A 23,554-nucleotide genomic window follows, 5' to 3' on the forward strand; every position below is an offset into this window, starting at 1 on the left:
AACCAGTGTTGAATAGAGGGGAATGATCACGTCCCTCGATCTGCTGGCAGTGCCCCTACTTATACATCCCAAAATGCTATTGGCCTTCTTGGCAACAAGGGCACACTGTTGACTCATATCCAGCTTCTTGTCCACTGTAACCCCTAGGTCCTTTTCCGCAGAACTGCTGCCTAGCCATTCGGTCCCTAGTCTGTAGCAGTGCGTGGGATTCTTCCGTCCTAAGTGCAGGACTCTGCACTTGTCCTTGTTGAACTTCAACAGATTTCTTTTGGCCCAATCCTCCAATTTGTCTAGATCCCTTTGTATCCTATCCCTACCCTCCAGCATATCTACCTCTCCTCCCAGTTTAGTGTCATCTGCAAATTTGCTGAGGGTGCAGTCCACGCCATCCTCCAGATCATTAACGAAGATATTGAACAAAACCGGCCCCAGGACCAATCCTTGGGGCGCTCTGCTTGATACCGGCTGCCAACTAGACATGGAGCCATTGATTACTACCCATTGAGGTGGACTGGATTGCTTAAAGGAATAGGGCAATGGCAAAGGGAGCCTTTCACCTCCAGATTTTGATGCAGATTTTGGTGTGGTGGGTAGGTGAGGGGAATGGCTAGCTCGGTGAAGCTTACACCACAGCAGTGTGAATTGTACCTGTTCTGTGCATGAACAGAGAACATCACTCTTTAGGGTTTGTCAGTCTAGTCTGCAGGGCTGCCTGTCAATCATGCAGCTTTCACTGCTAAGTGTTTGGGGGCATCCTACCCTTCTGTGTGTGGGGTGTGGCACACTGCCCCAGCAGGAAACATACAGGTGTTCATGCCCTTTCTCTAGGAATTGCTCTGCTGAGGGAGAGTTCTGTGGGTCAGGAAAATGAGCCTCGAAACATGGTGCCTCTACTCAAAGTTCTCTCAGTCCCACCTCTGTGTCTAGTGTGCAGACTTCTGCAACTAGCACTGCTTTCCAGGGGATGGTCATGGGGAAATCATGGAGTGGAGGTTTAAATGAGACCAGATTGGGCTCTGGATTCTGCCTCCTCCAGCCACCCCTGTGGAAGGTGGTAGCAGAATAAAGAGATATTCCCTGCTTCTCATTCCTGTTGTGTGGTTCACTTGCAGGCTCACTGCTTTCGTATACAAGTCTTTTGCACAAGCCAAACGCTACATATATATCGATGACGATGTCCAATCTCAAACCCTGACCTGGCTGGCAAGTAAACAGAAGCCAGACGGCTGCTTCCAAAATGTTGGGGACCATTTCAACAATGCCTTGAAGGTGAGTGATCTTAGCTTTCTCCCAAGCTTCCAGTCCTGCCACAGGGATAAAACTGTCCAGCCACTGCCAAATTGCTATCCTTATCCCCAAATGTTCAACCCTTTCATTGGGATAAGCTGCCCTCTAGCAGCTGTCCCATGGACAGAATATAATTTCTACTAGTACTGATAGACAATGCAATAGAAACGGGTGTGTTTATGAGCCAAAGGTTCTGGGTTTTATTCCGCAATGCTGCATATATGCATTTATAACTAAGGACCACGGGGCCATATTCTGCTGTATTATCCAAGTGTAAGCTCTGAGTAAACCTACTGAAGTCCTTCTGCCTTTATATTGGTGTAACCGAGAGTAGAATTTGACCCCCTGTTTTTTGTATGTGCACCCAACACATGGATTCCTTATAATGTCTAGTCTGGCTGGTAGTTGAGTATTTCACTTGTGTACATTTTGGTTTAGCAAGGGCATATTGACCTCCTTTTTCCTTGTGTTCTGCTCAGGGTGGAGCAGAAGATGGACTTTCACTCACAGCCTATGTCACTGCAGCATTGCTTGAAGCCGGACTCCCCAGCTCGGTATGAATTAAGTGCTACCCTGCCTTATTAGATTGGTCAGTCATATGTCACAAACAGCGTGGAAGTGAGAATCTGTGCCTCATCTCTACTCTTCAGTGAGGTCTTAAATACTGGCTTTTGCACACTGAGTGTCTATATGGCCATATCAAGGGGTCTGTACCCAATTATGTAACATAATTATTATGTGTAAATGGCCTCACAAATGCACTGGATACTTAATGCATTATATCAGTTAGTCATGTCTTGTGTCCCCAGTTTAACTGCAGTTAGGGATTCACACATCAGTAGAAAATCTTAGCTTTCAAGAACAGTCCAGCTGTGTTAGAAAACAGAGTTCCTTAAAGGCAGAATCCAGCTCAATCTTTTTTAGTGTACACTATACAGCTGTTCTAGCTTCTAGCCTTGCAAACTCATTCTAGGACCTTAGCCTGAAGCTGTGTTTCCATTTTTCAACATCATGATTGCAATGGAGAGGAAAGAGGTGGTCTGGGTGCTAGCCAGGACATGGGAGGCCTGAGTTCAATGCCCTGCTCTGCTACAGACTTCCTGCAAATCACTTCCTCTCTCTGTTTCTCTTCTAAAATGGGGATGATGATGATAACATAAGAATGGCCATACTGGGTCAGTCCAGTGGTTACTCTAGTGCAGGATCCTGTCTCCCAACAGTGGCCAGTTCTAGGTGCTTCAAAGGGAATGAACAGAACAGGGCTATTTTCAAGTGATCCTTCTCCTGTCATCCAGTCCCAGCTTCTGGCAGTCAGAGGTTTAGGGACATTTGGAGCATGGGGTTGCATTCCTGACCATCTTGGCTAATAGCCACTGATGGACCTGTCCTCCATGAACTTATCTAATTCTTCTGTGAACCCAGTTATACTTTTGGCCTTCACAACATCCCCTGGCAATGAGTTCCACAGGTTGACTGTGCATTGTGTGATGAAATACTTCCTTTTGTTTGTTTTAAACCTGTTACCTATTAATGTTATTGGGTGACCCCTGATTCTTGTGTTATGTGAAGGAGTAAATAACACTTCCTTATTCACTTTCGCCACACCATTCATGATTTTATAGACCTCTATCAGATCCCCCCTTAGTCGTCTCTTTTCCAAGCTGAACAGTCCTTTTAATCTATCCTCATATGGAAGCTGTTCCATGCCACTAATAATTTTTGTTGCCTTTGTCTGTACTATTTTCCATTCTCATATATCTTTTTTGTGATGGGGCAACCAGAACTGCACGCAGTATACAAGATGTGGGCATACCATGGCTTTATATAGTGGCATTATGATATTTTCAGTCTTATTAACTATCCCTTTCCTAATGGTTCCTAACGTTCTGTTAGCTTTTTTGACTGCCACTTCACATTGAGCAGATGTTTTCAGAGAACTATCCATGATGACTCCAAGATCTCTTTCTTGAGCGGTAACAGCTAATTTAGACCCCACCATTTTGTATTTATAGTTGGGATTATGTTTTCCAATGTGCAGTACTTTGCATTTGTAAACATTGAATTTCATCTGTCATTTTGTTGCTCACTTATCTACCCCTTTTTCTAGATAATTTATGAATATGTTGAATAGGACCGGTCCCAGTACAGACCTCTGGGGAACACCACTATTTACCTTTCTCCATTCTGAAAACTACCCCTTGTTTCCTATCTTTTAGCCAGTTACTGATCCATGAAAGGGCCTTCCTTTTCTCATGGGGATGTTGTAAGGATAAATACATTAAAGATTGTGAGGCACTCAGATACGATGGTGGTAGGGACCAGATAGGGACCCAAAAAAGACAGTAATAAAACATTCTCCAGGATCAATTTGTTTCTTTAGTTACACCTGTGCAATCCCATTATCACCATATTAACACTCACCAGATGTATCTGTGACTGTGCAGGTGGAAGATAGTTAATAAGTCCCTTGTTGATGTATGAGCCGGAATAGAGTCCAGCTCATTCATCCAGAGTTGGAATAATTCTGCAAGGCTGATAGAAGTGAAAATTTATTTTTGTCGCTAAAGTCAGCAAATAAATAACAGTAATAATAATAATAATAACAATTAATAATGCCTAGTTCTAATCACACTTTTCATTGGTTGATAAACTGTTTTACAAAGAGGGCACTATCATTATCCTCATTCTACAGATGTGAAAACTGAGGCACAGAAAAACAAAGTGACTTAGTCATCCAGCTGGTAAAAGGCAGAGCTGGGAATAAAACCCAGGTCCCCCTAGGCCTAGTTCAGCAGGTGTGTTGGTAAGAAGGTGCCATTTCTTCATGGTCACTTTTCAGAAGAGACCTCCTCTTTAAGAGATCTTCCTGCACTCTGCAGCCCCTTTGGAAGTGAACGTGCCATATGCTCAACATGAGATTCCAGTGGTGGATGATTAAAGAACAGTTGAAATCTGTAAGGAGAAGCTGATGCACTAAACTGAATACCAAACAAACCTAAACCACATTTTTATTGATAGCACAAATTGGTCCAGAATGGTCTGTCCTGCTTGGACGCTGCATCTGTCAGGAATGTGGACAATGTTTATTATCAAGCTCTGCTGGCTTACACTTATGGGTTAGCTGGTAACGAGGAGAAATGGAGATTCTTCTTGAAGGAGCTGGACAAATCGGCTACAAAAGTTGGTGAGTGTCATCTGAGTTTTCCCATGAGATAACCATTGAGAGTGGTTTGAGAGCAGAATAGCCTGTGGTATGAAAAACGTCAGTCTTTGATGTCCAGCCCCTGCTACCTTCCCATTCCACAGCAACCTTGGTTGGACTTATCTCCAAAGTGGAATATGAATTCTGTGAATGTCTCTTTACCTTGTGGACTATGCAGAAGGGGAAACTGAGGCCTAATGTTCTTGCAGCTTCATTTTCCTTTCTTTTTATAGACCCCTGTTTGCACTCCTTCCCTTCTACCACGCCCTCTCTCTGGAAATAGATCCTGGGTCTCTTGCAGTTCAGAATTCTAGCTACTGAGAAATGAGGTTGCCCTCTACAACCTCCCAGACCTGCTAGACTTGAGTGAAAGAGGGATGGGAGCAAGGGACGAGCATTGGGAATCAAGCTGTATCCCCCACATGGCAACATTGCACATTAACCATTAGGTAACTGATCAAGCTCCTCATAATCTCCTTTCTGTTCTCAGGCGGCTCAGTGCACTGGGAGCGGAAAGAGAAGCCCTTGGCAGAAATATTCCCCTCCTTCAACTCCCGTGCTGCCTCTGCTGAGATTGAGATGACCTGCTATGTGATACTGGCGCTGCTCCAGAGCCCCACCCTGACTCCAGAGGAGTTATCATACGTAGCTCAGATCGTGCAGTGGGTCGCTAAACAGCAGAATCCATATGGAGGCTTCTCCTCCACACAGGTTAATATTGCTTCTGTTCAAAGGAATAGACCCTGAAAACAGTCAAGCTCTCACGCTGGATCCCCGTGCCCCTCCACTGCTGGGAGAGTGCCCCGAGAGAGGACCTAGGGATTCTGAAACTTCCCTCTCCCATTGTTCCAAAATAGACCAAATCTGGTGCAAAAGCCATTTATCTGACAGGGGTTTTGGAGCAGGTGGAGGGTATGGTCCTGGAAGCGGGGGAGTGGGATGCTTTTTAGGAAATGATTCACCAGCTGGCTGAGTTAATTTGTTCCATTGTCTTTAATGCTGCTGGATGTCTTGTGCTCCTGTAACATTAATTGTCAGTGCACAGAGAGCTCTGCTATAGATGTCTTGGTAACCACTATTTAAATGTAAGGAAATGATGATTTGCCTGAGTTCTCACAACAAGTCAGTGGCAATCAGCAATAGAATGCAGGTGTCTTAATTCAGTTCAAGCCACAAAACCACCTTCTCTCCGCTCCACTCCTTCCATTCTATCCCAGAACAGGAGGTGACAGGCTCTCTGGGGTGTATAGGAGCTGTACCAGTCTTATGCATTATATCCCAGTGGAGACTCTTTCTAATGAGGGGCCATGTTGTACTTTACAGGACACTGTTGTCGCTCTCCAAGCACTAGCCCAATATGGGTATCTCACCTTCTCAAAGGATGGTCAAAACACCGTCGACATCAGCTCCAAGGAACTTCTGAATAAGGTTTTCCAGGTGCATAACAGGAACCGCTTACTGCTGCAGCAAGTGTCCCTGCCCAGTCTCCCAGGGAATTACAGCGTAGAAGTAAAAGGCAATGGCTGTGTCTATCTGCAGGTAAACAAGGCTTCCAGCCCTTTCAGCTGATAACTCAGGAGATCTCCTCTCCTTTCCCTTCAGCAGGACTGCAGCATTACCGCAGGTGATGCAGGGGCTCCTATGCTACATGACAATTTTTATCTCTTCTAGACAACCCTGAGATACAACATCTACCTTCCTCAAAAGGCCTCTGGGTTCTCTCTCTCTGTGGAGACAGTGAATGCCTCCTGTGCAGGCAGCTTCCTGCCAAAGTTTGACCTTGTTCTCTCAGCCAGGTAACCCCTTCCCACTGCCCTGGCTCCCTGAATGCCACATAGGGTAATGTGTTGGGGGAGGGATTTAAAAAGAGCACACTGCAGCATACTATTGTGTAGCTGCAGTAAGGCATGCAGGACCTTCTGCTGAATGACACTGACTCCTATTGCTAACCTTTCCATCCGCTGATATAACTGAATGGGAAAGAAGGGTCATACAGTTCAGTGAGATTTCATAGGGTATTTGTGCATGTCATTGTGTTTCCTCCCCAATCGTGATCCAGTCTCTCTCGTTTCAGTTATGCCGGGAAGCGCAGTACCTCCAACATGGCCATTATTGATGTCAAGATGCTCTCCGGCTTCGTCCCTGTCAGATCGTCCCTGCAGAAGGTACAGAAAGGGAATGTTGTCAGTAAGCCACCCAAAGGGCAGTGGGGGTTAGATGATATTACACCAGGGATTGGTTAAGAAGAGGAACTGAGTAACAAACTGGTGTCCTGAGTCATGTGGAGAATTCAGTTAAACCACTTGGGCCAGGGATCTAGCCACATCCCCTGTGCTTTAGCTGCCCATTTGATGAAGTGAGATTTACACAGTAACTACTCCTGGAGAGGTTAAATGTGCTTGGCCTTGGGCACTGTGCCTCATCATCCATGTGATGTATGTGGTTCCCCATGCCTACCTGGACACCCTGCCATGTGATGTTGCCAATGTATGTGTAGCACAGTTTAACAAACATGGAAGAATCTATATTTCCCCTTCCCCACTCTCTCTTGTACTATCTAACCCCCCAGGTTATGATTAATAGATTACAGGATCAGAAGGGACCACTGTGATAATCTAGTCTGACCTCCTGCATAACACCGGCCAGAGAATTTCACCTAATATTCCTGTATCAAGGCCATATCTTGTGGTTAAGCTGAAGCTTATTTCCTAGAAAAACACCTGATCTCATGTTAAAGACTTCAAATAATGGAGGATGCAAGACATGCCTTGGTAAATTGTCCCAGTGGTTAATATCCCTCACTGTTAAAAATGTGCACCCTATTGGTAGCCTGGATTTATTTAGTTTCAGCTTCCAGCCAAGGACTCTACGGCAGTGTTTCTCAACCTTTTTGATATCAGGGAGTGGGTTGCTGCCTTCCTAAACTGTCTCAGGGAAATCTCAGGGATCACTTACCCTGATCCTTGAGAAACACTGCTCTAAGGCATTTCACACAAAGGCATGGAGTAGGATGCAATTTACACTTGAATGAATCCCGTAACAGGCTCAAATCCCCAGATCAAACACTCTCAAATCTGGGCTGGGAGTGGGGTTTCAATCTCAGGCCCATCTCCAGATTGGCATCTTTCAACAGCAGCTGTGGCTGGCGTATAACACAGAAATGTTTGTGAACATCAAACTATGCAACTTAACTGCCAGGGAAGTGAAAAGAGGAAGTGTATGTGATAGAAAGCATTTCTTCTCAGAGTCTGTTCATTCCCTGTCTGCTTTTCTCTGTGTATGTGTGTGCATTTAGAGCACATTTATCACCCTGTGATTGGGTTTATCCTTTGTGTCTGGAGCTGTATGAATTCCAGAACTTGTCTTTGGCAGTACTTGGCGTGGAATTTTTTTGTACTCTCCACATTTTCCTTTTGGGAGCAGTTAAAACAAAATTGTTTATTTTTACCATTTTTTTGCCTTTTTTTTGGCCTATTTTTATAGTGGAACTATTTTGCTCAAACAGCTACCTCACATTAAAGACCTTGCACTTTTCACTAGAAAATCAGTCAGCTTGAGCTGAAAAAAATGGTAACATGCAACATTTTCCATTCAAATGGGTCCAATGTTGAATTCATAATAAAATTAAAAAAAAAAAGAAAAAAAGGGTGAATTTTGAGAAGTCCTGTGTTTCATTGTGGTGATTGTTTAATACTCCTCTTAGGACTTCAGCAATAAATACCACTTTTTGTATTACCAATCGTGACTGTCACTGTGGCACCACAGACTTGCTGTTTGTGTAGATTTGGGGATGTTTCTTGTGTTTAAAGTTGGTATTATTTGCCTTGTTTAAAGCTTCAGGATGATCGTAAGGTGATGCAGGTGGATACCAAGCACAGCCATGTCTTCTTCTACTTGTCAAATGTAAGTGTGTGGAAGAATGTGCCTTTTGTTGTTGTTGTTTCTGTAAAATTTGGAACTTAAAATGCACTCCTAAATGAATGAAATAACACATCATCAGCCAGCCTGTGTTTATTGTTGTGTCCAGAGAGATTCAGGTGTCTGTTGCCATCTCATATAATTATGAGAAAAATGATTCTGAAAAATGATGAAATTTATGAAAATTATGAAAAAATATGACAAATTATGAAAAACATGATCAGGGGGCTGGGGCACATGACTGACGAGGAGAGGCTGAGGGAACTGGGATTGTTTAGTCTGCAGAAGAGAAGAGTGAGGGGGAATTTGATAGCAGCCTTCAACTACCTGAAGGGAGGTTCCAAAGTGGATGGAGCTCGGCTGTTCTCAGTGGTGGCAGATGACAGAACAAGGAGCAATGGTCTCAAGTTGCAGTGGGGGAGATCTAGGTTTGATATTAGGAAACACTATTTCACTAGGAGGGTGGTGAAGCACTGGAATGCGTTACCCAGGGAGGTGGTGGAATCTCCTTCCTTAGATATTTTTAAGGTTAGGCTTGGGATGATTTAGTCAGGGTTGGTCCTGCTTTGAGCAGGGGGTGGGACTAGATGACCTCCTGACGTCTCTTCCAACCCTGATATTCTATGATTCTAATGGGTAAAGTGAGCTGTTCAGATGACTTAGTCACACTATATAAATCCATATAGAATAATAGCAATTAAGTTATACATATTTTTTCTGTTGTCCCTGAGACCTACAAATGAGTACAGTGTAACGCAGAATATAACAGCAGTATAGTGCCATGGAAAGGGAGCTCTGTGCATTTATTATTAATCTTTACAGAAGAGCCGCACATTTCCACAGCATTTTACACATGTAGATAAACCTCCATCCCTGCCCCTAAGAGCTGATGGTCTAAATAAAACACAGCACTTTAAAGTGGGATTTGAACAATTAGAGAGAGGGAAGCTGGCAGAAACAAGACACTGTTTATGGGGGGATGGGGAAAGAGAGAGAAGGGCTTAGAAATCTCTGCTCAGAGCAATTCAGTGAAGTAGACATTAAACAAAACAAAGTCTGATGCATTTTTTCTCTCCCATTTCCAGGTGACCCAGGAGGAAATCAGTTTCTCTTTCTCGGTTGAGCAAAACCTTCCTGTGTCTGATATCAAACCTGCTTCAGTGCACCTCTATGACTACTATGAAACAGGTAGGCCTCCCTGAGCCTGAGAAGAGATCTAGTGAATCAAGCTTTAGGATGACCCAGGCTGCTGAATAACTGTAAAATCTGGTGCATTTCCCCAGCTGCAGGCCTGTCTTTCCATTTCTGCATTTGCCTTTTTTTCGCTCTCCGAGCAACAGCGAGTGGAAAGTGAGGCTTCAGTTTTTACTGATTTTATCAGCATTTACTGGTTCTACCAATTCTCAGAGGTTATGATACAGCACACTGGGCCCCAGAGGGGTCATTGGGAGTTCTCTCTCTCCACATTCTTGTTTAATTTGAATAAAAAGAAGGATGAACAGTGGCACTCCCAAGAACTACTTATTACAAGCCACTACAGGGACGTTTGCCCTTTATCTTATTCAATGTGTGGCTTAGCCCTCGTGCCATAGATTTGGCATGATGGTAAAAATAAATGACCCAGGGTAATTATTGTCTAGTCTCTTGTCTAGTCTGGCCTGGTTCACCCACCAACCATATCATTGCCATAATAGCTAGCAGCTAAGTAATCATGGTTGTATCAGAGAGACAAGGTGAGTGAAGTAATAGCTTTTATTGGACCAACTTCTGTTCTTTCAGTCATCATCAAGTACCAAAAGCTATAGTTACCATTACACATTAAGGTCCCATGTTGTTTGCCCAGCTTTGGGATAAACACCAGGAGCTGTCTCTGCCCAGATTAGTAGAGCTGTCCAGAGGATGGGAGGGTATATTCTGCTTCCTGTGATTGTACACACTACCATCTGATCAACATAATTAGCATCAGAAATGGCTCCTCTAGTTACTGATAGTCCTCCCTTCTGAACATTGTCAGTAGGCCCAGTGGAAAGCATTGGGCACTGACCGTGCAGTCTAAATCAGCCATGGAAACACGTCCCTAAACAGCTGGGGAGGCCACAACAAGATCCGTTCGATGCTGGTGGAGCTGGAATATGTGTTAACCACAGATGTGCATGCACTGGGGTTGGAGCGATTTGTCACTGGAATATGAACGTTTTCTTCCTTTTCTTTTCCAGACGAATACGCTCTTGCTGAATACAATACGCCCTGCAGTGAAGATTCAAGCGAAAACCTGCTAGGAGTCAGGAAAAGGTAACTGAGAGCAATAGACACTAGGTAGGTGTGAATGGGGAAAGAAGAGCAGAAGAGAGTTGATTCTTTGTGGAGGGGAAAATGGAATGTAGAGAGCTGGATGTGGGATAAATCCACACACACTGCTGTGGATCAGGAAAGCCTGATCTCTGCCAACACTCCCAAAGATCCATCCTGGATCTTACCTTCATTCCCTGAAGATCATTGCCACAGTTGCTGGTCTATCCTAACAAAGTTGAGATTGTGTGCTTAGTCCCGGAAACCCTCTCCCACCGAGGTACCCAGGTGCACACTATACATAGGTGTTTCTTTTAGAAGACTGGATTCCTGGAAATCACATGTATGGCAACAAATTCCTCCCAAAATTATAATTTGTAGAGAGAAAAATAATTTCTGCATAAAAAAAATAATCTATAGATTTTAATCACTCTCTTTTTTTCCTTTTCACCAGGAGAAATGACAGCTGTGGAAATGTGATTTTAGATCCTCATTGCCCTGAGTGATTGAGTTTGGCTCGAGCCATTTCAATAAATATCACACTCCTAATCACAGTGTGTGTGTGGATTGGTTCATTTTAATGAAGTGACGCTGACAACTCTTCTCAAATGTTGTTTGTTCAGGTAGGGGAGAGTTCTGTTCACAAAGATAATTGTTCATCCACAGCCAACAGGGCCCCTTGGCTGGCAGTTGCTTCTTGGCTGGTTTGCCTTCAGCTCAGGGCATCGATTTCTTAGGTGCCCAGAAGAGTTTCATTGATAGCAGTTTTGGGGCTCCTCACCCCTTTCGGGAGAGTTGAGAGAGGAATTACCAGGAAAGTAGTGAGTGTTTAGCCTCCCAACCATGCTTCTTCTTACCAGGGGTAAAACAGGATCCCCCTCTTCCCCCTAGGTTTAAAACCCTCTTTCTGCAGTTTACTCTCAATAGATGACTGGGTTTCCTCAAAGGCATCTGCCAGAGTGGCCATTTCTATCACAGATTTTACAGCTTTATCCCCGATACGTTGCTTCACAACATCCTTACCCATCCTCAAGAAATATTCCTGAGCAGTGACATCAAGCAATTGTTCAAAATCTTCAACACCTTTTCCCTTAACCCAGATTCATTATTACTCACACCAACACTCCTCTTAAGATTTCTAAATTTTACCCTCGTCACCTCAGGAGTAATTTGGAACATTTTTTCCAAACCATTTCTTCAAATTTTGAGTTATACTAAAGCATCCTGAATTGGCATTTTATTAAATACATTTTGAACTTTACCAGACAATTTTGCAGCCAGTGTGGGGACTCTCCTGTCTTCAGGTATTTCATGGACTTCACACAGCTTTTCAAAAGTAGTGAAGTATTCCTCAATGCAGTCAGACTCTTTGTATGCAAGACACAGCTGGTCCCAGTTGTGGAGTCTCAGAATGATGGGATCTGTTGGTGACACAGGGATCTCTTTCTGCTTTTCTAACAGTTCCAATTGGTGTTCCATTCCTTTTCTTTCTCCTCAGCCTCTTTGGCTTGTAGCTCCATGACCCTTCTGCGTGTGGCTTCCTCTCTGGCAGCCTCCACCTCTGCAGCCTCTTTGCCTTGTTTCTGGGTCTTAGCTTCCAGTTGCTTTAGTTCCAAGGCTCGCTAGTATGCTGCTGCTTCTAAGGCAGCGGTCATTTCCTTCTCCTTCAACTTCAGCTCTTTCATGTTCATTTTTATCTCTGTGTCCTTTAATTGACACTTTCTCTTTTTTCCTCTGCCTCTAACCTGAACGTGTCTAACTTTGCAATTGCTTCACTGCTGCTGCTCAGTTTTATGCCTTTCTGTTTCTATTTCCCTTTCCCCAAATAAGCAAACAGAAAATAAAAAAAAACTTTTAACCTGTTCTTTACTGTTTCCAGCCAACACCCTTTAATTTATCACTTAAAATCACTACACTAGTATTTGAGGTATAAACCTCACTCAGAAGAAGTTGTGCTCACGGTGCCATTCCCCAGGTGTGGCGGGGCGACGAGTCACTGGCGCAGTGCCTCTGGCTGGTTGTCCAGGGAATTAGCTCTTTCCAGCCCCAGAGCGCCGTCTGCCGGCTGATGTCTTGCCGGCTGCTGGCCCCCATGTCCCTCCTGGACCCCGGTGCCCTTTACCCAGGGGTTCTGCCCACCACAGCAACCCACAATCTTGGTCTCCCCACTCAGGGGAACCTCCAACCCCCTATTCCCACCTCGCCTCAGTGGCTACTGCCCGTCACCTTCTAGTTCCCGCTCACTGGGGCAGACTGCAGTCCGTAAAGGCCACTCATCATTGGCAAAGGGGGTTTGGACCTGCTGCCTCTGCCTGTCTCTGGGCTGCCCTTCTGCAGCCCCAGTACCCTTTGTGGGCCCTTAACTTGGCCTGCAGCCTGGGGTTTTGCTAGGCTGGAGCTCCCTAGCTCCCTCTGCCCTTCCCCAGCACTGCTCCCTCGATATGGAGAGGGCATACACTAGCCTTTGTAAACTGAGCTGAGATTTCCCAACCACTTCAACCAAAACACACTGTTTTAAGTAAAATATAAAAGAGGTTTTATTAACTTTAGAAAGATTTTAATTGATTATAAGTAGCAAGCTTAGAGATTAAAGTTGGTTACTTAAGACATAAAAATAAATTTACAGTCCAAATTCTACAAACTAAACAGGATTTGAATCAAGCAGTGTCTCACCCTGACAGTACAAGCAGATTATAGATCCTCAATACACAGGCTGGGATTCTTTTCCAGCCTGGGACCACCCTCCCCCAGTTCAAAGTCTTCGTCCTCCTGACATTCCTCCAGATATTGAGTTGTCAGGGGGAAGGGTGTGGGGGGTGGAGAAAGAGGCCAAGTGATGATGTCACTTCCCCTCTTTTATATTTTATTTCAGCTTGCTGGAAATATCTTTACTGTGATGTGGGGATCAGGCAGTCCCCATTGGTCAGGCAATCTCCATTGTATACAATCTCTGGGACAGAGAATTCTTTCATTAATGGGTGTTGATGAGCCATTAATACTGTCTGCCTATTGATGGCTACTCCATTGTTGTACCTAAAAGGCTGGTTGTGGGTGTTTCCAACCTCACAACATATTTCAGTAACACACACATAACAATACTTTATAACTTTGCATATGATGAAAGCACATACATCCAAGAGGATGTTAATGTTCTCCAGATCAAGACTTTTAAAATGATACCTCACAAGACATACTGTGTACAAAATATATCATAATGATATCACATTGGTGATCTAGAGGGGGGCATGGTGCTACTTTGAGGTACAGAGTGTCACACTAGATCACACTTTACTATTCAAAGTTAGGAAGTTGGGGATTTTTCTGATAAATTGCTACATTAAGCACATTTTAGCAATACTACCTTTCACTAACACACCTGTAATGGAGTTGTATTCCTCAATAGCACAATTAGGTTATTGTTTGTATACAATAGCCCATTTGTGATGCGTACAAACACAGTCCCTACATATATATTACACACACACACACATGCACACACCAAGTTAAAAGAACATTAACATTGAAAAGTCAAACACTTGGCAGATAGATAGGAAATGGCAGACTTATGGGTGCCTGTGGAATCTTAATGTGGTCCCTTGAATGTATGCATTATGATACAGTCATTAATTACATTATCACAAACTATTTTTTCCACAGCTCCCTTCCCCACCCCCTTTTGACACATATGTAATGTAGCTTCCACTGTCTCTGACCTCACCTTTCTCAGTTTACATTGGAGACACAAGCAAACAGGAAAAACAACATTCCTTTGTCTAGGACAAACTTGTTTATCAAGTCTGTCCCCAAAACATATTTTAGGAACATCTTTCCATCACACATACATAACTCTAATCGCCATCTGCATATACCTCACACAACGATATCCATAACCAGCATGTTGCCAGTTTTTATATGAAGTCTTACCCAATACACTCTTATAGTACAATAATACTGTATACAAACAGTTGTTCCAATTATTTATTCTTTGGGTTTCAGACCCACTGGGCTTCCCTTGGAGCCTCTGGACTCTGATTGTCACACTAAGGGCTTATCTTCACTACCATGCTACATCAGCGCAGCTGTATCATGCTATGTTGACAGAAGAGCATCTCCCGCTGACATAGCATGGTGTAGACATCGCTTTAAGTCGATGTAACTTACATCATTCAGGGAAATGGTTTTTTCACACCCCTGCGTGACATAAATTACACTTACTTCAGCGGTAGTGTCGACAAGCCCTCAGCTACTTAAGGTACTAGCTGAAGTCATCTTGGAACCATTAGCAATTATCTTTGAGAACTCATGAAGGACATGTGAGGTCCCAGAGGACTGGACCACTATCTATAAACACTGAAATAAAGAGGTATCAGTCAGCTTAACTTCAATACCTAGAAAGACAATGGAAGAAAGATTAAACAATCAATTTGTAAGCACTCTGAGGATAATAGTGTTATAAGGAAAAGCCAGCATGGATTTTTCAAAGACAAATCATGCCTTACAAACCTAATTTATTTCTTTGACAGTGTTACTGTCCTAGTGGATGGGGGGAAGTAATAGATCTGAGATATCTTTATTTTAGTTAGGCTTTTGATATAGTTCCACATGACATTCTCGTAAGCAAACTGGAGAAATGTGCTCTAGATTAAATTACTATAAGGTTAGTGTATAATTGGTTGAAAGACCATAGTCTAAGACCAGTCATCAATGGTTTGCTATCAAACTGGGAATATGTATCTAGTATGGTCCCAAAGGGGTCAGTCCTGGGTATGGTACTATTCAATATTTTCATTAATGATTTGGATAATGGGGTAGAGAATATTTTTATTAGATTTGTAGATGACACCCAGCTGGTAAGGGTTGCAAGCACTTGGAGGACATGATTAGAGTTCAAAATGACCTTGCCAAGTTGGAGAACTGGTTTGAAAACAAGATGAAATTCAATAAAGACAAGTGCAAAGTACTACACTTAGGAACGAAAAATCCAATACACATCTACACAATGGGGAATAACTGCTGAAAAGGATCTAGGGGTAACAGTGAATCACAAATTGAACATGAGTCAATAGTGTTATGCAATTGTAGAAAAGGCTAATATCATTCTGAGGTGTATTAACATGAGTGTGATATGTAAGACATGGAACATAATTGTCCTGCTTAACTTGGCACTGGTGAGGCCTCAGCTGAAGTACTATGTTTAGTTGTGGGTGACATACTTTAGAAAAGATGTGGACAAATTGGAGAGAGTCCAGAGGAGAGCAACAAAACTGATAAAAGGTTCAGAAAACCTGACCTATGAGGAGAAGTTAAACAAAACTAGGTATGTTAAGTCTAGAGAAAAGAAGATGGGGGTGGGGTATGTGATAACAGTCTTCAAATACATTAAGGGCTGTTCTAAAGAGGACCAGGATGAATTGTTCTCCCTGTCCACTGAAGGTAGGACACAAAGTAATGGGCTTACTCTGCAGCAAGGGAGATTTAGGTTAGATATTAGGGAAAACATTATAACTATAAGTGTAGATAAATTCTGGAATAGGCTGCCAAGGGAGATTGGGGAATTCACATCACTGGAGGTTTTTAAGAACAGGTTAGGCAAACATCTGTCTAGGTTTAACTGGTCTTGCCACAGTGCAGGGGGCTGGACTTGATAACCGCATGAGGACTTTTCCAGCCCCACATTTCTATGATTCTTTTCAGCTACTTCACCATTCTCTGCCTCAGTTTCCCATCTGTAAATTGGGGATAATGAGGTACATTCTTCGAGAGCTACTGATGAAAAGCACTAAATAAAAGCTAGTTCTTTTTGTTATTACCTTGTCACAGTAGCATACTAGCTGCAAGCCTAGGTGAGAACTACAACTGTTTATATAAACATTAACTCCTACCAACAAACATTTCTCTTTCCATTTAAAAAAACTGGTAAATTAAATGGCAAAGATCTTTGTTAATGCAGAGTTAAGGTTGCCTGTTGATACCTCATGCGCTTCCAGAACTTTGACTTCAGCAAAACTCAAACTTCTGAGAGCTAGAAAATACAGAGTTCATATAAATGCCCATGCAATGTTAACTCTGCCCTCTTCAAGCAATGCCTCACAAAACCCATAACACACACATTCCCACTTTGCTTTTCAGTGTTATGGACAGGCACTACCAGGTGAATTTGATTTAAATCACTAGTCAGGAAGACTCACAACTCAGAGATAGATGTCTGTTTCATTTTTAGAAGGTACACACGATACATTTTTAAACCTTGATTTATTTTGAAAACTTATCAGATTAGTTTTACAGCTATATCACAAAATGAATGAGTGTTTGGTTATTTCATTTCCCAAAGGTAACTGAAGCAGATATTCATAAAGTCATTGGGAGATGAACTATCTGCAATTCAACAGGTTAATCATTAATATCTGGAGAATTTTCTTGCCAGGCTGTATTAGGAGGAGAACATCACCAGACAGACATTTAAATTGTTTGATTTAACTAAAAAAACAACGTTATGTATTCTGGATTTTTTTTCTTCAATAGCAAACATATAATATTTTAACAAAACAAGCATATATATTTTTTAATTTAGTTAAACGTTCAAGTTTTTTTTAAAATCAGGTTTGTTTTTGTTAAAATTGTTTTTAACGACAATAGTTAAATGAAATATTAAAAAAAATAATAAATAGACTGTGTCAGCCAGTTCAACATGAGAAACTTAAAGTAGCTAACTACAGTCATCTTCACCTTCATTTTCCTGTTTGTTCATAATCTGGAAAAGAAAAACAAGCTTTCCTGCTTTTTCAGGTCCCAAACGATTTCTCAGTTTGGAATGAATTAGTCCAAAGGAAGAAAATATTCTTTCTACTCCGGCAGAAGAAACTACTGCTGTTAAAAGTGAGATTATCACTTCAATAGTCTCTGAATCCAAGTGCTTACTCCAAGTTCACTGGTGTGACTTTCTTGAAAACGTCACCCTTAGCTCTGAAGTTTATTATAGTTGGTATTATGGAGGAATGATTGCTGGATGTCCATGCTGTAGCCAGCTCCTCTTCTTCAGCAGTTAAGGTTTGACCCTGGTACCAAGTATTGAAAATATTTGCAAGAAAATGAGCTGGAGATAGAGCTTGTCCCATTCGTTTTTTTAGTCTTTGTAATTTAACTCTGTCATTGAATATTTCTCTTTTTAAGATCTCACTCAGTTCCTTCCAAATTTCAATAGCATCAGCAATAAAACAGCTATTTCCCTGCATTTTGTTCAAGGCTACAGAAATAGACTTCAGGTTACTCAGCATGTGTTCAACATTTCTCTTAAGCCCAATGTTGAGAACTTTGGCTATGACAGTGCCATCTATTTTTTCACGATTTTGTTCACAAACTGTCATCATATTAGGCCAGTTCTTGATATAGTGCTCAAAACAGTCCAAAACAAAATAGTCCCACACATCTTGTGGGAGAGTTAGCTTGGTTCCTCCCACTTTTTTCAGAGCAGCTGCTGCAAAGTGGTTGTTACGGAAGTATTTTGCAATTTCAACAACATTAGCCTTTATTTCTGGAACACTGAAATCTTTGGCTAGGAGGTGCATCAAATGAGCACTGCAACTGTATGTTATTAGCTTGGGATGCTCTTCACTCTCTTCTAAATTTCTTCTCATCTTGGATACATTTGCAGCATTGTCTGTGACCAAGCTGCGTACAAGACATTTGATTTTTTTTTCACCTTTTGTCATAACTTTTACTGCTACTTCTTGTGAGTATTCCACTGTTTTTGCATTTCCGGATGTATCAATTGTTTCTGTAAGGAAGACATTCTCTTCTTCTGTCGTCACACAAGCACATACAACAGGATCATTGTGGACATTGATCCACCCATCAAGACTCAGGTTAACAATTTCACCCTCTAGACCGTTTGCACATTGAGCAATTTCTCTTTCATACACTGTATCCAGCAATTTGCCTGTGACATCTGCTCTGTTGGGTGGACTGTGCCCTGGTCTTAATGTTAATGAAGTGTGGGTTCTCAATCATACGGAAAGGAGAGTTTGTTGCATAAACAAACCGGGCAATTTTTTCATCAATTACCTCTTTTTGTAATCTGCTGGTTCTTATCACAAACTTATCTATGGTTGTTTCTGGATAATGGAGATTTTTTTTTTTTGCTACAAGTGATATACTGTGGCTATGTGACATACATGATGTGACTGAAACACTATCATTGGCAGATAACTCTGAAACTATAGAAAATGATGGTGATCTTGAAGGTGGATAGTCTTCAGAATCCTGTATGTTGAGGATGGATTCTCCTAAACAAAATAAGTCAATGCAGTTATTTAATTATTATTACCACACTGCTCATTTAGTATCACTCATTACATTCACTGACAGACAGTAGAACTTTAAAGGTGAAATTGTAAAAGGAAGATGTGCCTATTTCAGCTATTTATTTTTTATCACAACTGCATCTAAAATGATAGTACCATAGAGTAACAATGATATTTTTTGCTCAAACATGAGAATTCAACAATAGTCCAGAAGGAAGACAGGCAGTCCTTAAGAAAAAAATATGAAATAAAAAAGTTTACCAACCTGAAGATCCTGCATGTTCAAACATGTTCCTTTCATCATCTTCAATGCAGCTTCCTCCTGAGAAGGAACACTTCTCATGATGTTGTTTCATTTGGGGAACCAGGCCTTGCATTTCTTTGTTGCACTGTTTGGATTTTGCACACATGCCTGTCTTACCGACAGGTAGAGGAACTTCATTAAAATATTCCTAAACTGTGTCTCTTTTACGGCCTCCTGCCATTATAGGTTTTCCCTTCTAGTGAGAGAATGGTATGGTAGATCTCAAATCAATGAGGGCTACACTCAGAAAGACCTCAAGACTTCTGGAATATGCTGCTCAAACAGTTTCAGTTTTGTTTCTACTGCCTGTCCCTCCCTTCTCACATTTATCTCCAGATTTCTTCTCCTTGTCCAGACTTATTCCACCCCCAACAAACTTCTGTTCATTGAACTTTTTGAAACTTTGCACTTTTAGAGAGAGGTAAGGGATTGACTCTGTGTACACAAATTTGCAGAGGGACAATAGGGTTGAGGTCTGTTATTTCCCACCTCTATATATTATTCATTTAAAAACATTTTTGCTGTTAATAAGTATGTTATCTCTGGAGACACAAATCTACAGTTTGAGAACTGCAAAATTAAGGATCTCTGATGGTATCTTCTAGACTGAGCACTGAGTCCCATTGGGTAGATAGAAAAATTAACCTAAATAATCTATACAGAAGCTCCTGGAACCCCATCAGATTGGGTCCCTAATCCATGAACTATTGGAACTCATTTACAAAACTTTTCTTAAGCATTACATGAATATATTGTCTCATACTATAGAATTAGAATGTGTAATCTCTATTCCATGATGAGATATCTTTGAGCTATAATGCATCTTAATTAAAACTATCTTTAGATAGTTTTTTTCCACAAAAAAAACATTTTATCAAAATAATCTAATTTAAATTAAAAAAATCATTGATTTTTATCCATCCTGGGCACTACCTGCACTTGCCCTGTGCTCAAACAGTGAGCCTATGCCCTGAGAGCACACCACACTTGCAAAATTTAACAACCACTTCATACGTTTTATAGCCCCTTAACTCATCAACACAAGATACCACCTAAACATATACTTTCCCCTACCCATCATTAAATCCACAGACAGCTCTCATGTCCCAACTCACTACTGACAATACCCATGGCAAGATGAACCCAGTGCCCTGCTACTGACACAGCCTACACAAATGATGCCAACTGCAACCTCAAGGTCCATATGCACATCTTTCCTTTGATAACACACATGGGGGCATTCAGGCCCAGATCTCATATCACAGCTCTCAGATGCTCCTCAAACTAATCCCCAGATCTCCTCATATTACAACCACAGCTCTCCCAAGCTGCTCCAGTATATGCCTTCACCATTCAGTACAGCTATACTTAATTCAGTGAATGTAGCTGGTGAGCAGATAAGCCCTAGTGGTTATTGGCAGCTCCAGGGGGATCATTTCCTTTAGTGAAGAGCTGCTTCAGGCTTCAGTAGATGTCAGTGGAACAGTAGCTCCAAGAGTTGTGAACTGCCTCAGTCAATCCAACAGTGCTTAATCTGGGGCTTTCTGATGACAATTAAAAAGCAAATGCTGATGACTATTTCCCTGCCCCAAGTTGTAGCACTGTTTTGAGATTTTGGGTAAAATCAGAATATCAGGGTTGGAAGGGACCTCAGGAGGTCATCTAGTCCAACTCCCTGCTCAAAGCAGGACCAGTGCCAACTAAATCATCCCAGCCAAGGCTTCATCAGAGCAGACTTTCAGTAGAATTAAATGGCAAAAAACCCCATCATTAATAAAGAGTTCAGGTTGCCTGCAAATAGTCTGGGCCTTTCCAGAACATTGAGTTCAGCAAGGGAGGGTCTCCCAAATAAAGGGCACAATCCCCCAAAGCATTGAGAGGAGCCTGTGAGGGCCTGAGCACCCTCAACTGCCACTGCTAGATTGGGACCAAAATGAGTCAAACACACCAGCTGCACTTCCCCTAGGACTTGGCCCTGCGCATGGCCTCGCCAGAAGTGTGCCCTTTCTCCAGTCTTGGCCTCCTCTCTTCAGGACTTTACCTTTTAGGAAGAAGACCCTTCTTTTTCCAATTTCCCCTGCTCATCCTCATACCAACCTGGCAGCATAACCATGGCTCGCCAGTCCGGATCCTAATTCACAAAGCAACAGGCTAAATAGCTGGCTGCAATGGATTGAGCTTTTGTGATGGGGTACAAACCCATACTGGTACGGAAGGGGTGAAAGGACTATACTGGGCCCAGCTAGGCCCACCCCTCCAATTCTGCACAACATGCTCAAAATGGAGACAGAGTGAAAAAGGGAGCAACCCAGCTCAGAAGGGAGAGACTGGGGAGGAGTGCATCTAGCACCAAAAGGAGCTGGAGAAGCCTCCCAGAGGGGACAAAATTGTATGCAGAGCCCAGACGGGGCCAGCAGGTTGGGGTTACCTTCTTTCATTTTTTTTCATATGTGAATCCAGAAGAAGTGATAGGAAGTGACCCAGGGAAAGTAGCTCAGAGGACCTCGCCACCCCCTAGAGGCCAAATGCTGCTGACCTTTGTAAGGCTCTTGGTTGGGGAAAGTTTACCCCTGTCCCTAATTGGGCAAGACAGCCCTGAAATGTACATTTCCAGTCCTAGGCTGAATGACTCTGGGACAGCAATTGTCCCGGGGGGGTGGGGGCATGGGCTGGGGCTGCTCTTGGGCAACCTGGCACCCCGCCCAGGGTAGGTGGAGCGTTCAGGGCCTCCACACTGGCTCAGGCTCCCTGGGTGGCACTTTACAATAACCCAGCTCTAGCTTCCAGCTTGACCAGGGGTCAGGGTCTTGGGAGAAAGAGGAGGAAGCAGCTCCACAGAGTGGGTGGGGCTCCTGAAAATGTCCTGTTTTTGCATTTTGAAAAGGTGGTGCAAAACCATGCTCTGAAATGTTCCTAGTCTCTATTTACCAGCAGCTGGGAATGAGCGACAGGGGAAGGATCACTTGATGATTACCTGTTCTGTTCATTCCCTCTGAATCACCTGGCATTGGCCACTGTCAGAATACAGGATACCGGGCTAGATGGACCTTTGATCTGACCCAGTATGGCTGTCCTTACGTTTTTATGTGATCACCCTAGGTCAGAGCCTGATGGAGTGGGTGGGCTCGGGCTCCCCTACCATTGCCCCAAGAGTGAACAGACATTAACCACTAGGAAGCTTTGCCCTCCAAGGACCCCCATTATGGGTGAGTTCCTCAGTGGGCAGTGCAGATCCTTTGCAAACTCTGTCGTTAGTGGTGATGTTGGGAAAGGCACCTCGCTAGCTGGCCCCGCCCTCATTTTATCTCCTCCATTTAGATTTGTGTCCTGACAAGACCCTGGCCTTGAAAAGAAGGCAACCTTTGTTACCCAAATAAGAAGATCCCAGGAATGTCACTCTGTGAGTCACTCTGAAGCCTAGGATGTGTGCTGAGTCAGCGTGAAATGCTGCGACAAGCTACAAGCCTGGCTGAGAGTTCCTCTGGTTCAAAATATCACTAGGTTCAGTCATCACTGGGATTTGTGGACACTTACCACCCAACTTTTAAGTTATAAGCCACTTCCAACTCTTAGAGTTTCCCTTATTCCAAATTGCGCCATCTCCTGTCACTGTCACTGGGGCTGAAGCCAGTGAGATGCCGCCATCTCCCTACAGTCTGTCGGCATGTGGGAGTGAGGCCGCCCTGAGTAAAGTTGGCTGCCCCACTGTTTTCAAGGAGACTGAAGCCCACAGGGAACATGGCTGTTCCTGTATGGCTCAGGGGGCTGGAGAGGACCCAGGGAGTCTGAGTGGCAGCAGAGTCCCTGTGAAAGGATGATGGGGAGAGTGCGGTGAGCAGGATACTGGGGGCAAGAGGCAGATTTAGGAATTACAGGGGAATGAGGTGTAGGAGGATATGGGGTCCAAACAGGAGGCTGAAGGGGGTGCAGAGCACAGTGATGGGGGTGGGCGAGATATGGAATTAGGTGGCATCTCCCCAACCTGGAAGTGATGGTGGGAGATGGAGGTCCCCTCCAAGCAGCACAAAAAGTCAGTGTTCCAGTGTTTCCAGTTGTTGCAAGCTGATCACATGTCATGGGATTTTGGTAGATTTTGGAAGAGCAGGTGTGATGACACGAGAAGCTCCTCTGATCCTCCAGTTTTCAGGGCTGGACTGAGCTCTGTGCAGGATCCTTGGGACTGAGGACACAGACCTTCCCTGACACTGAGCCCTGCCTTCATGTATGTCCCTAGAGCAGAGAGAGGGTCCCGGG

At 43.1% G+C, this 23,554-nt stretch overlaps 1 protein-coding gene across 1 annotated transcript in view; it reads left to right on the forward strand.

The window, feature by feature from the left end:
- The window catches only part of LOC140907150 (ovostatin), a 47,630-nt gene extending 36,428 nt beyond the window's left edge, over positions 1-11,202 (forward strand). Inside the window, exons 26-36 of the mRNA XM_073332481.2 lie at positions 1,113-1,269; positions 1,767-1,841; positions 4,306-4,471; positions 4,980-5,200; positions 5,813-6,028; positions 6,161-6,285; positions 6,564-6,654; positions 8,324-8,392; positions 9,493-9,595; positions 10,624-10,699; positions 11,151-11,202. Coding sequence (XP_073188582.1) covers positions 1,113-1,269; positions 1,767-1,841; positions 4,306-4,471; positions 4,980-5,200; positions 5,813-6,028; positions 6,161-6,285; positions 6,564-6,654; positions 8,324-8,392; positions 9,493-9,595; positions 10,624-10,699; positions 11,151-11,202 — 1,351 coding nt within the window. The remainder of the gene's footprint in view (positions 1-1,112; positions 1,270-1,766; positions 1,842-4,305; positions 4,472-4,979; positions 5,201-5,812; positions 6,029-6,160; positions 6,286-6,563; positions 6,655-8,323; positions 8,393-9,492; positions 9,596-10,623; positions 10,700-11,150) is intronic.
- The last annotated feature ends 12,352 nt before the right edge of the window (positions 11,203-23,554 follow it).

This window comes from Lepidochelys kempii, chromosome 1 (genome assembly GCF_965140285.1).
Source record: "Lepidochelys kempii isolate rLepKem1 chromosome 1, rLepKem1.hap1, whole genome shotgun sequence".
Classification (NCBI taxonomy): Eukaryota; Metazoa; Chordata; order Testudines; family Cheloniidae; genus Lepidochelys; species Lepidochelys kempii.